At 42.7% G+C, this 12,428-nt stretch overlaps 1 protein-coding gene across 1 annotated transcript; it reads left to right on the top strand.

Annotated features, from left to right (window-relative positions):
- Nucleotides 1-11,839: 11,839 nt before the first annotated feature.
- Nucleotides 11,840-12,081, top strand: BBIP1 (BBSome interacting protein 1). Its single transcript, XM_063129879.1, is given in 1 exon segment — nucleotides 11,840-12,081. A coding segment is annotated over 1 exon segment (213 nt). The 3' UTR covers nucleotides 12,053-12,081.
- The last annotated feature ends 347 nt before the right edge of the window (nucleotides 12,082-12,428 follow it).

Below are 12,428 nucleotides of genomic sequence, written 5' to 3' on the forward strand. Positions count from 1 at the left end.
ATCTCACCGATTGACGTGGTGATCTGGGAGGGCGTTGGAAAACGCCATCTTGTGGTTCCATACTTCCCCCACCCCATTTCCGGCAGGGTTGCCTGCCTAACCCTTGTGGGGATGGGAGATGGAGAGCTGAGACTGGAAGTGCCAGCAGCAGCAGCAGCAGCAGCAGCAGCAGCCGCCTTCGGCTTTCCCCTGGAACCAGTCGCCTTGCCTGCCTCTTTCCCCAGCAAGACCGACTGGTGCTGCCTCTTAAGATGCATCTTCATGCTGCTGGTTCCATAATGCCCTGTCGATGAACCCCTGCTTAGGCTGAGTTTGCAGTGGCGACAGACAGCAAAGCGGGGATCCGCTCCCAACTCAAAGTGGTCCCACACGATGCTTGTCTTTCGTTTCCGTGGTGACACCACCAATTGCCCGCCTGAGCTCTCTGGTGTTGCCACAGAAACAGGGGTGTGGGATGAGACTGGGGAGAGAGCCTTGGCCTGCTGCTGCTCCTCCTCAGCCCCCACATCCTGGAGGCCCACCGCCTCCTCCTCCTCCCCCCCCTCCACTGTGCTGAGGACCTCGTCTAGGTCCATCAGCGGGCTCGTGGGCTGAAAGGAGAATGAAGGAGTTGGGGATACTCCTCCTCCTCTAATGGCACTGCTGCCACATGCCTCTTGCAAACGGGCACTTTTCCCATTCCCACCCTCAAAAAGAGAACGCCGGGCACAAGTTGCAGAAGAGAGTGGCTCTGCCTGCTGCTTGTCCTCCTTCTGTTTTGGAGCAGTCAGCCAAGGAGTTGCCCGTTTGAGTTTCACAGGAGGAGAGGAAGCCTGCTTACTGCTGGCAGCCTGAGCCTTGCTGCTTTCAGCACGCCTGCTTCCTCTTTTCATGATGACTAACAAAATATTAATACTACTAATACTATGTATAAGGTACTACTAAGAATATGTATAAGAAGAATATAATATGTTTAAATGTAGGGAAATGGGACAAGAAGAATAAAATATACTACTACTAATATGTATGAGAATATACTAATATATATATATATACTACTAAGAATATCTACAAGAATATAATAATATGTTTAAGAATATTACTAATAAATGTAGGGAAATGGGACAAGAAATGGGACAACCACTACTATAAGAAGAACAAAATATGAATACTACTACTAATATGTATGAGAATGTATACTAATAGACTACTAAGACTATGTAAAAGAATATAATAATAATATGTTTAAGAATAGGGAAATGGTGTGCGTATGCTTTCCCCAAAATGCTCAATCTGTGGCTGCACAAAAGCAGCCCACTCCGTCCAAGTTACACAGAGAAGAAAAAGAGAATCAATTTTTTTTTGGTATATTTTGGTATATAGAAGATAGAAGGAAACACAATCAGGATTTAAGAGAGGGGAGGGGGGAAAAGAACCAACCACTACTATAAGAAGAACAAAATATGAATACTACTAATATGTATGAGAATGTATACTAATAGACTACTAAGACTATGTAAAAGAATATAATATAATATGTTTAAGAATAGGGAAATGGTGTGCGTATGCTTTCCCCAAAATGCTCAATCTGTGGCTGCCTGTTGAACTTGACAAAAGCAGCCCACTCCGTCCAAGTTACACAGAGAAGAAAAAGAGAATCAAATTTTTTTGGTATATTTGGTATATAGAAGATAGAAGGAAACACAATCAGGATTTAAGAGAGGGGAGGGGGGAAAAGAACCAACCACTACTATAAGAAGAACAAAATATGAATACTACTAATATAATATGTATGAGAATATATACTAATAGACTATGTGAAAGAATATAATAAAATATGTTTAAGAATATAAATGTAGGGAAATGGGACAAAAAGTGTGTGTATGCTTTCAAAAGAAAGCTTTCACAAAAGCAGAACAGTCAGGCTTTAATACAGGGAAGGGGGGGGCAACCAACCCAACCACACACTCCAAAATTCAAAAATAAAGTTTATATTAAATCAAAGTAAGGGGAAAACACAGGGCAAACTAAGCTACAAGTCAGAAAGAAGCAAACAAACACACACACGCGCCAAACTAAACCTATCCTAATCTATCTCCAAAGTCCAAAGCAGGAGCACTAACTAACTAAGTGTTCCCTCCACGAACGCCAACCCACAAAGAGACACAAAACAGAAAGTTCTCAGGGTGGGTCTGCCTTAGTCCCCCCTCCAACGCTGGGAATGGAGGAGGATGCTTTCTGAGGAGATCAATTCTCATCAGGATTGGGAGTTGAATGTGCCTGTCATCGCTTCCAAAAAAATAAAAAAAATAATAAAAAAAACCCCAAACCCCGATTTTTAACAAAACATTGCACGTGAATCACAGCACGCAGAAAGTTGAGAGTAGTCTCAAAATGACCCCCATCCACGACTCTCTGTGCACAAGAATTTTCAGAATGATAGCTTAAACCCCCCCCCAGTTATCCCCGATTCTTTCCCTCAATGCAATCCTATGGGCGAAAAGCCGAAACGCAGTTTGAGCCGCGCGGTTGACCCGATTTTCAAAAAAATATAGCACGCGACACGGACAACGCAGAGAGGTGAGAGTGGTCTCAAAATGACCCCCATCCACGACTCCCTGAGCACAAGAATTTCCAGAGCGATAGCTTCAAAAACATCGTAGTTATGCGCGATTATTTGCCGCAATGCAATCCTATGGCGAAATGTTTTCAAGATGGCGACCGGAGCGCTCCGCCTGAACTCGGAGCTCCGAAAAATGGTCGCTTCTCTTCGCCTTGCTTCTAGGGGGTCCACGGTCCGCTCCTACTCCGCCTCTGGGTAAGGCGGAGCAGGCCAATCCGCTACTGCTTCTACGCTCCTAATCGGAGCGGAGCACATCCCTAGTTTTTTCTGGGGGCAAATGTTTCCAGTTTTGGAATGGTTATTGTTGGATCCAAGGCTGCTGTGTGCTAGCGGGACCTACTGCAGGTGGGTGATGTTGCACCCATGTCTTGCTTGTGAGCAGAGTGTTGGACTAGATGGACCCTTGGTCTGATCCAGCATGGCTCTTCTTATGGTCCCATGCTCTTAATGGAAATTCACATTTCCAGAACAGGGCAGATCAGCAATGCTCATATTATTATTATTATTATTATTATTATTATTATTATTATTATTATTATTTATATAGCACCATCAATGTACATGGTGCTGTACAGATAACACAGTAAATAGCAAGACCCTGCTGCATAGGCTTACAATCTAATAAGTTGTAGTAAACAATAAAGAGGGAAGGAGAATGCAAACAGGCACAGGGAAGTGTAAACAGGCACCGGGTAGGGTGAAGCTAACAGTATAGAGTCAGAACAAACTCAATATTTGAAGGCTATAGGGAAAAGAAAAGTTTTTAGCTGAGTTTTAAAAGCAGTGATTGAGTTTGTAGTTCTCAAGTGTTCTGGAAGAGCGTTCCAGGCGTAAGGGGCAGCAGAAGAAAAAGGACGGAGCCGAGTAAGGGAAGTGGAGGTCCTTGGGCAGGCGAGAAGCATGGCATCAGAGGAGCGGAGAGCACGAGCGGGGCGATAGTGTGAGATGAGAGAGGAGAGATAGGAAGGAGCTAGACCGTGAAGAGCTTTGAAGGTCAGCAGGAGAAGTTTATATTGGATTCTGGAGTGAATTGGAAGCCAATGAAGAGATTTCAGAAGTGGAGTGACCTGGTCAGAGCGGCGGGCCAAGAAGATGATCTTAGCGGCAGAGTGGTGGACAGAGACCAGCGGACTGATGTGAGACGAAGGAAGGCCAGAGAGAAGAAGGTTGCAGTAGTCCAACCGAGAGATAACCAGTGCATGAACGAGAGTCTTGGCAGAAGAGACAGACAAAAATGATCGAATCCTGGCAATATTATACAGGAAGAAACGACAGGATTTAGCTACTGCCTCAATATGAGGAATAAAGGAGAGCGAGGAGTCAAATATAAAGCCAAGACTACGAGCTTCCTTGACCGGAGTAAGTGTGACATTGTTGACAGTAAGAGAGAATGAGAGGTGAGGAGAAGGTTTAGGAGGAAAAACAAGCAGTTCAGTTTTTGCCATATTAAGTTTCAAACGACGATGAAGCAGCCAGGCTGAGATATCTGAAAGACATGCCGAGATACGATCATGAACATCAGGAGAATGTTCCGGAGATGAGAGATATAATTGTGTATCGTCGGCATACAGGTGATATTGGAGGCCGTGAGATTGAATAAGCTTACTCAAGGGCAGCATGTATAGAGAGAACAACAATGAGCCAAGCACCGAGCCTTTCATAGAAAGGAGCTCCACTGATGCATCCCATTCCAGAAATGAGTGTTTCTGCTCATTCCTACTGTTGTTTAGGAGGACCTACTTCCTGTTGCATTAGTGATCCTGCAGGTGAAATGGAACAATCGGAGGTACAAAGGCAGTTTTGGATATTGCCTATTTGTCCCACCCACTTTTTAAATGGCACAATTGTGGAATAGTAAAATTATGCAATAGCAGAACTGAAATCTCTGGAGAGCTCAAAAGAGGCTGCAGCCCCTGAAAAACATCTGATAGTGTAGGAAGGCAGCTCACTGCTGAAGAATCTCTTCCCATTTTTTCTGGCAGTGACTTGCTTTTTCCTCCCTCAACAAGTGATTTTGTGCTGTATCCCCTTATTAGTTTCAATGAAGACATCAAAACACTTGCACAATTGTGAGAAAGTTGCTTTTTCTTTTCTTTTGTAAAGTGTTCTTAAAGAAGTCTTCTTAAGGAAAACCCCACCACCTCTGTTCTGAAATATTGATTTTGAGTCAGAATCAATCCAGGCAGACCCAACCAGATGTTTGTATCTAGGAACAATGCTGCCCTTCCACTCGTCCTTCATGAAATGATATAGTGGCAGTAGCCTCTCTACTATATCCTTTCCCATTCTGGTACCCTCCAGACGTGTTGACCTGCAACTCCCATAATTCTCAGTGAGTCAATGGCCATGCTGACTGGAATTATGGAAATTGTGGTCCAGCACATCTGGAGGGTGGAATGGGAAAGGCAGCTCTCTCTACCTTATTGTGAATCCTACAAATGCAGATGACAGAAATTTGCTGACTTTAATCTGTTTCTTGAAACTTAAGCAGAAATTTAAATATGGGATTGGATCTAGCATTGAAAATGATCTGCCTGAGCTCGCGAGGGCAGTGGATGCCCTCACGTCCAGTCCTCACAGGCCCAGGCAGACGCTCTCCAGTTCTAGGACAGGCCTGAGTCTGAGAGCAGTCAAGCGTGTAGGCCAACCCTCTCCTGTGCCCTTCCTCCTTTCCCTCCACTGCATTAATGGAGGCCACCATTAATGCAGCAGGGGAAATATGCAATTTCCCCAAGTCTAAGGAAATTGTGTAGTTTCTCCCTCCACTCTAATGCCAAAATGGAAGGAGAAAATATGTGATTTCCCCAGCCTTGGGGAAATTGCATTTCTCTCCCCCGCCACACACATACACACACTGATGGTGGCCTTAAAGGCCCAATTAATAGAGCCTTTAAGGCCCCCATCGGCAGCGGGGGGAGGGAAACATGGCCACCACTAGAGTAGAGGGGGAAAATAAGCCATTTCCCTAGCCTTGGGGAAATCACGTTTCTCTTCCTCCCGCCAATTGGGGGCTTAATGGCCCTCCTAACTTTGTATTAAGAGAGTTAAAGCCCCAACTGGTGTGGGGGGACAAGGCAAAGCACCCTTTCTGAGGCCTCCTGAAAGTGTGCAATTCCTCCTACTCACGCAGCCCCCCGAATGCTCAGCAATCCCAACTCGTTGCAGGAGGGCCGGGTGAACAGGACTCAGTGAAGTTGCGGGGAGTTCTCTAAAGCCTAATTGGATCTAGGCATTTTAAAAAGAAAGTTTAGGCAGCAATCCTATATGTATTTATCTGGATGAAAGTCCTATTGAAGTCCGTGGAGCTTATTCCACTGCAACATACTCTTTCAGAAAGACACAATCTATTTTTTTTTTTTTGAAACAGAAAACAAGATACAAATTAAAATGTCAAAAAGCCAAGTAAAATTAATCTGGAAGAATGAAAGAAATGATTGTTTTTAGCTCTTTGATGAAGCTAATCAGGAAATTCTATTGATTGTAATGTTTAGACAGCTATCTCCAGCAAAAGTTTTCAACATTTTAATCATGCCTATATTCTTTCTGAATCAAGGGTTCCTTTCAAACAAGAATTCCTTTCAAACAAGAAGCCAGCCATCTCATTTATGGTTCCAAATTAGGGCATATAATGTCAGTGTAAAACTACTCCTATAATTTTTCTATTCCATTTTCCCAATTGTGATAAATAATTCATTTAACTAATTAATAAAGTGGTAAAATGAAGTCATTACTGCTTAAGTACTGGGGTTGTGTACAGGTATTTATTCATAAACATAAGCTGCAAGCATTACTTGACCAGCTAATCTTTGAAATATTCATATTTCAAGCAAACAGATTCGGTTCATATTAGCAATTCAGCTAGAATGGAGTTCAATTATAATGTAGTTAGCAATTCAAATTAGATCCACATTTGTGTAGTGTACAATTAATTTCAACCTCAGAAGAATGATGGGTGTGTTAGGAATATTAAGAGAACATAACAATAGTTCATTTTACCTTCCAAAAATACATGTAGACTTTAAGACTACATTTAAAAAACAAAACAAAACAAAATGCCTACTACTTAATTTTAAGATTTTTCAGTTAACCAACATTTCACTCCGAACTGTGGCCAGTAGTCTAAGGACTGTAGTCCACTGGTCCATAGAACTGTGGAGACAGACGAAACTGGCTTTGGAATTTCAGATTGTCCCATAGGACATACCATCAGTGGGCTTTATTAACTTGTGAGGAATGGAGGAAATGCACATTATCTGGCTTCAGCCTTCTTGTTCTAATTTTCTTTAAATACTTACAGGTTTGGGGTGAGTTGGAGGGAGGATCAAAGCACACAAGACAGAACAGAAGCATGATTTTCAGGGGGCACAACTGCAGATGAAAGGGATAAACCTCCCCTCCCCACATGCTGACAGAGCCCTTAAAATCCCCTCCATACAGTATACCATAAAGGAATTTGGAATGCAATGCTTTATGCAATGCATTAAGCATGCCATTTAGCTTTGCCCTACCTTCAAACGATCATCTGGAGCATTGTGCGGGGAAACTTCCCCCTTCCATGTGGCTTCCCTTTGCATTTGCTATGATGGACGCATTGGCAAACGATAGGGATGGGCGAATGAGTGATGTTTGAGCTCCCAAAGATTGTCCAGACATCACCTCATTGCTCATCTCTCCTCAATTTGTGCTCACATTTATGATCACTGTTTGTTTTGTGTGCAAAACGAATAGCTATCAAATGTGAAAGTTGTGCAAAAATCCCCCAATTTGCACAAATTTCCAAAATTGCGTAAATTTTCCCAATAGGTTAAAGCATGCATGAATTAAAAATTCTACATTTTGTGAAAGTTGTGCCTTTTTTAAGTGTACATTTTACAAACATGAAAGCAAGTTCAGGGATTTGCAAACATTTTCAGAGAAAATGTGCTCCCCTTCAGATTCACTTTCAGGATTCCGACCAGTGCATTTCTGTGTGATATGCAAACTGAAACAAAATTCTCATACATCTATGGGTCAATTAGATGTTATATATAGTGTGTAGCTTATTTTTCTCTCTAGAGTATGTGTGCACAGCCTCAATTAAGATGAAGACCACTGTGCTCTGGAAGGAGAGGATTACATCCCTCTGTGTTTTACTGAACATCGCACCCCCATGCACACAAGCCCCACACATGTGTTCTAGAGTAAAAATGAGATAGGTCTCAGCTACAGGCTACAAAATTAATGTAATGTGTAGTTTGACTCTAAATTCTTGCCAGGACTGGGCCAAAATGGCTGCCCATATTTCACCAGCCCACTCACAGGTAAAGAATTAAGGGCGGCTATTTTGGTTCTGTTACAGGGCTCATGATTCGACCCTGAAATGATGGTCAAATGGTTTTGAGAAATGGGTGTGGAGAAGGATTATAATTCTGCTGTGGTATATGTCTTAGGGCTCATCTACACCAAGCAAGATATTCCACTATCTTGGAATAGTGGAATATTCCGTTCTTATTCTCCTTGATCTAACTGCAGCCTTTGACACGGTTGATCATGATCTTCTCTTAGATTCCCTTCATGACCTTGGATTTTGTGGCTCTGTCTATAACTGGTTTGCCTCCTATCTAGCGGGTCGCTCTTTCAGCATGTTGACTAATGGCAGCTCGTCTTCCTCCTTTCCCCTTTCAGTAGGGGTTCCGCAAGGCTCAGTGCTTGGCCCGTTGTTGTTTTCCTTATACATGTTGCCCTTGGGCAAGCTTATTCAATCTCATGGCCTCCAATATCATCTGTACGCCGATGATACACAACTATATCTGTCATCTCCCGAACTTTCTCCTGATGTTCACGATCGTATCTCGGCATGTCTTTCAGATATCTCAGCTTGGCTGCTTCATCGTCGCTTGAAACTTAACATGGCAAAGACTGAATTGCTTGTTTTTCCTCCTAAACCTTCTCCTCATCTCTCATTCTCTCTTACTGTCAATGATGTTACGCTTACTCCGGTCAAGGAAGCTCGTAGCCTTGGCTTTATATTCGACTCCTCGCTCTCCTTTATTCCTCATATTGAGGCAGTAGCTAAATCTTGTCGATTTTTCCTGTATAATATTGCCAGGATTCGATCATTTTTGTCTGTCTCTTCTGCCAAAACGCTTGTTCATGCACTGGTTATTTCACGGTTGGACTACTGCAACCTTCTTCTCTCTGGCCTTCCTTCTTCTCACATCAGTCTGTTGGTTTCTGTTCACCACTCTGCCGCAAAGATCATCTTCTTGGCTCGCCGCTCCGACCATGTTACTCCGCTTCTGAAATCTCTTCATTGGCTTCCAATTCACTTCAGAATCCAATATAAACTTCTCCTGTTAACCTTCAAAGCTTTTCACGGTCTAGCTCCTTCCTATCTCTCCTCTCTCATCTCACACTATTGCACCGCTCGTGCTCTTCGCTCCTCTGATGCCATGTTTCTCACCTGCCCAAGGGCCTCTACTTCCCTTGCTCGGCTTCGTCCATTCTCTTCTGCTGCCCCTTACGCCTGGAATGCTCTTCCAGAACGCTCTTCCAGAACATTTGAGAACTACAAGTTCAACCACAGCTTTTAAAGCTCAACTAAAAACTTTTCTTTTTCCTAAAGCTTTTAAAACTTGATGTTGTGCAGACTTCTACTGTTACTTTCTACTGTTAGTTTTACCCTACCCTGTGCCTGCTTACCCTACCCTGTACCTGTTTGCATTCTCTTCCCCTCCTTATTGTTTTACTATGATTTTATTAGATTGTAAGCCTATGCGGCAGGGTCTTGCTATTTACTGTTTTACTCTGTACAGCACCATGTACACTGATGGTGCTATATAAATAAATTAATAATAATAATAATAATAATAATAATAATAATAATAATAATAACTATGAAAGCGGCATATAAAAGGTAGGAGCCACACTACTGCCTTATAGCGGTATTGAAGTGCACTGACAACTGTTGGGGCCTATGACACATACCATATACCACTTTCATACCACTCTCATAATGTTATATCCTGCTTGGTGTAAATGTGTCATGAGCCCCAACAGTTGTCAGTGCATTTCAGTACCACTATAAAGCAATAGCATGGCTCCTGTGCTTTCATACCGGAATATCCTGCTTGGGGTAATGGGCCCTATCTCTGTCCCCAGCCCCGGTCCTCTTTTCTCCTCTTTTTTTTAAAGCTGGGTTTACCAGCGGATTCAGTACTATGACAGCAGCAGAAGCAAAGCTCTGGGCTCCACTTTTCTTTCCCAGAGAGCCTCTGGAAAAGATGCCAGCCTTTAAATGCAGCAGCTTTAACAAGTATAATAATAATAATAATAATAATAATAATAATAATAGAACAGCCTTTTTGAAAAATGTATTCTATATTTTTATTTAGCCTTGAATTCCTTTTTTGGGGGTAATAACGTGGGTTATACTTTTTATGAGTAAGTAGGTACATAAATAAATAAATAAAGTATCATTAGGATAAAAGAAAAAAGCACCAACTACATTGTTTCTCTAAAAACAACTATTCTATTTCTCTATAATGGAACATGATTGAAACAAACTATACAATTGAAATCTTATGCTGACGTACTTGGTCGAAAGCCTCATTCAAATCAATGGGACTTACTTCTGAGTAGATATGCCTACCGAGAATTATGCTATAAATCCTTCACAATCTGAACTCTTGTTTTTCTGACATGCACAGTGTTCAAACTTCTGTGACTGCAGTTCTTCCTTTTATTTTGTGCTTGCAAAATGCATACCATTTTAAAACAGCGTAACTTGTCATTCAAAGCAATTTTTAATGTCATGATAAACATATTCCCATAAACATTCTTGGGCTATGAATCACTGATATGCTTTGTTGCAGTCTAGTAAGTTATTTAAAATTGGATTATTTATAAGGGCACTGAAGGTCTTTACCAGAATTAAAAATAACATTCTTGCTTAGGCAAGACTTTTCTGCATGCATATGAGCTGAATACAGAGAAGACCAGCCTTCAGGCAAAAATACTCTCTTACAGTTTCTTGAAAAGTGTGACTGCACAGAGGCATAAAGAATTTGTTGTTGTTGCATGGATATCATTCTTGGGTAGTATCCAATGCTGTTCCTGCATGTTGACTGATTGCAAATGGAGAAGGAAATCCTAGAAACAAAACATGGACACCAGAGCTTGGGATAACTAGGGCCTCTTTATTTACACAAGGAAAATTCTCCCTTCCATGGAACTGTGCATAAACGTGCAGGAATCTAGCTCATATCTTCAGGCAACTAGCATGCCCATCAGGGCGAGCCACTCAGTTGAAAACCGGGGTCAGGTGACCTGTCCCCCTTTTCCAACTACACTTGTGTGTTTGGTGAAACTGACCTGCATCATCCCCACTCAGGGCTGCATAGCACTGAGTAGATGAGACAAGAAGGTCCCCAAAGGCAACCCATATCCTGACACGAAAGCTCCAAAGCCCTCGAGGAGCAGGACCTCTGGATTGACAATCACCATCAAGGTGCCAGAGTGCTCACCGTCCCTATTCTCACTTCCCCAAATCCCCGCACAACCCTGCCTTTTATAATTGACCTATTTATCCTCCTCTTCTAAAGATTAGATCCAATATGGAGTAGGCGACAACCTGAACATCACTAGATGACAGGGGAAATTCCTACTCAGCCCCCCCCCAAAGAGGACAACTGGTTATTCCCATACTGGTTGATAGAGAGGGAGGGTGGGGCCGAAAACAAAAGAGGCCAAGAGAGGCGTGGGGTGAGCCTTTTATGCCCTTGGCTCCGCCCCACTGCACAAGGCTATACATGTCCAGAGCATGCACATGCTTCCATTCGTTTTACTTCCAGCTCCCTCCCCCTTGCAAAAGCCGACCCACCCACCCCCGCAAGCTGTCCTGGCTGGGTGTGGATCAGGCTTGTGTTGCACCTGTGGGACCCAACACTGGCACAACAGGAAGCTAGTGCTTCCTAAAACAACCACAGAAATGAACCAAAATGTTCATTTCTGGAATAGGACCAGACAGTGTACCTCCCTTTTACAATCTTTGTTGGCTTTTTCCATTTCAGAAATGGATGTCTTGTCTATTTTCCAGTTGACTCCCTCTCTATATAGTTACTGTGCAGGTCTGTGGGTGGGCCGCTTGGTGCATGGTGATGGTGGCCAGCAGGAGAGGCAGACGATGCTGACAGCTGAGAGGGAAGGCGGAGCCTGCACAATTGGTGGTGACAATATCTTAATTCTGTCACCTGAAGAATGTCTGAGTCAAAATTTCAGGAAGTGTTGCTCAAGCAAGGGATGCTCGCTGTAAAAGATGTTACCACTATGGTGTTGTGAAAGCTCAATCTGCTACCTTTAAAATCAGTTACCCTGGAAAAGCTGGAGAAAGTGCAGCGTGAAGCACAGGGCACTATTTGACAGCAGGAAAAAGTTGCACAGCAGTGCTCAAAATCTGTGTTCATTCAATAGTTCTTCATGGATATTTCTTGCTACTGTATCAATGTGTTGTAAACAGTGAGTTAAATTAAAAATGCTCTATTACCAAAGAAACGTCATGTAAGGGAAAGGTTATTGTAGGTGCTCATTTGCAGTTTGTACAGCAGCCTCGTAAATTAAATATATTTTAGTATATAACATTTACTTTTCCAGTTGTGCCAGTAGTGAGTCCCTGCTGACACACAGGCAGCACTGGATACTGTGCCTTCTGGTAAGAGTGATTGACCTCAACAAAGTCATTGCTCCAAGTGGGTCGGTGTTCTTAAACATTGCAATGAGGATGAGAACTCAATATATATGTAGCATCCTTGCATCACCCATCATGTGTAGTTCCCTCATCAGTCAACAA

The sequence above is a fragment of the Elgaria multicarinata genome, chromosome 7 (assembly GCF_023053635.1).
Source record: "Elgaria multicarinata webbii isolate HBS135686 ecotype San Diego chromosome 7, rElgMul1.1.pri, whole genome shotgun sequence".
Taxonomy (NCBI): domain Eukaryota; kingdom Metazoa; phylum Chordata; class Lepidosauria; order Squamata; family Anguidae; genus Elgaria; species Elgaria multicarinata.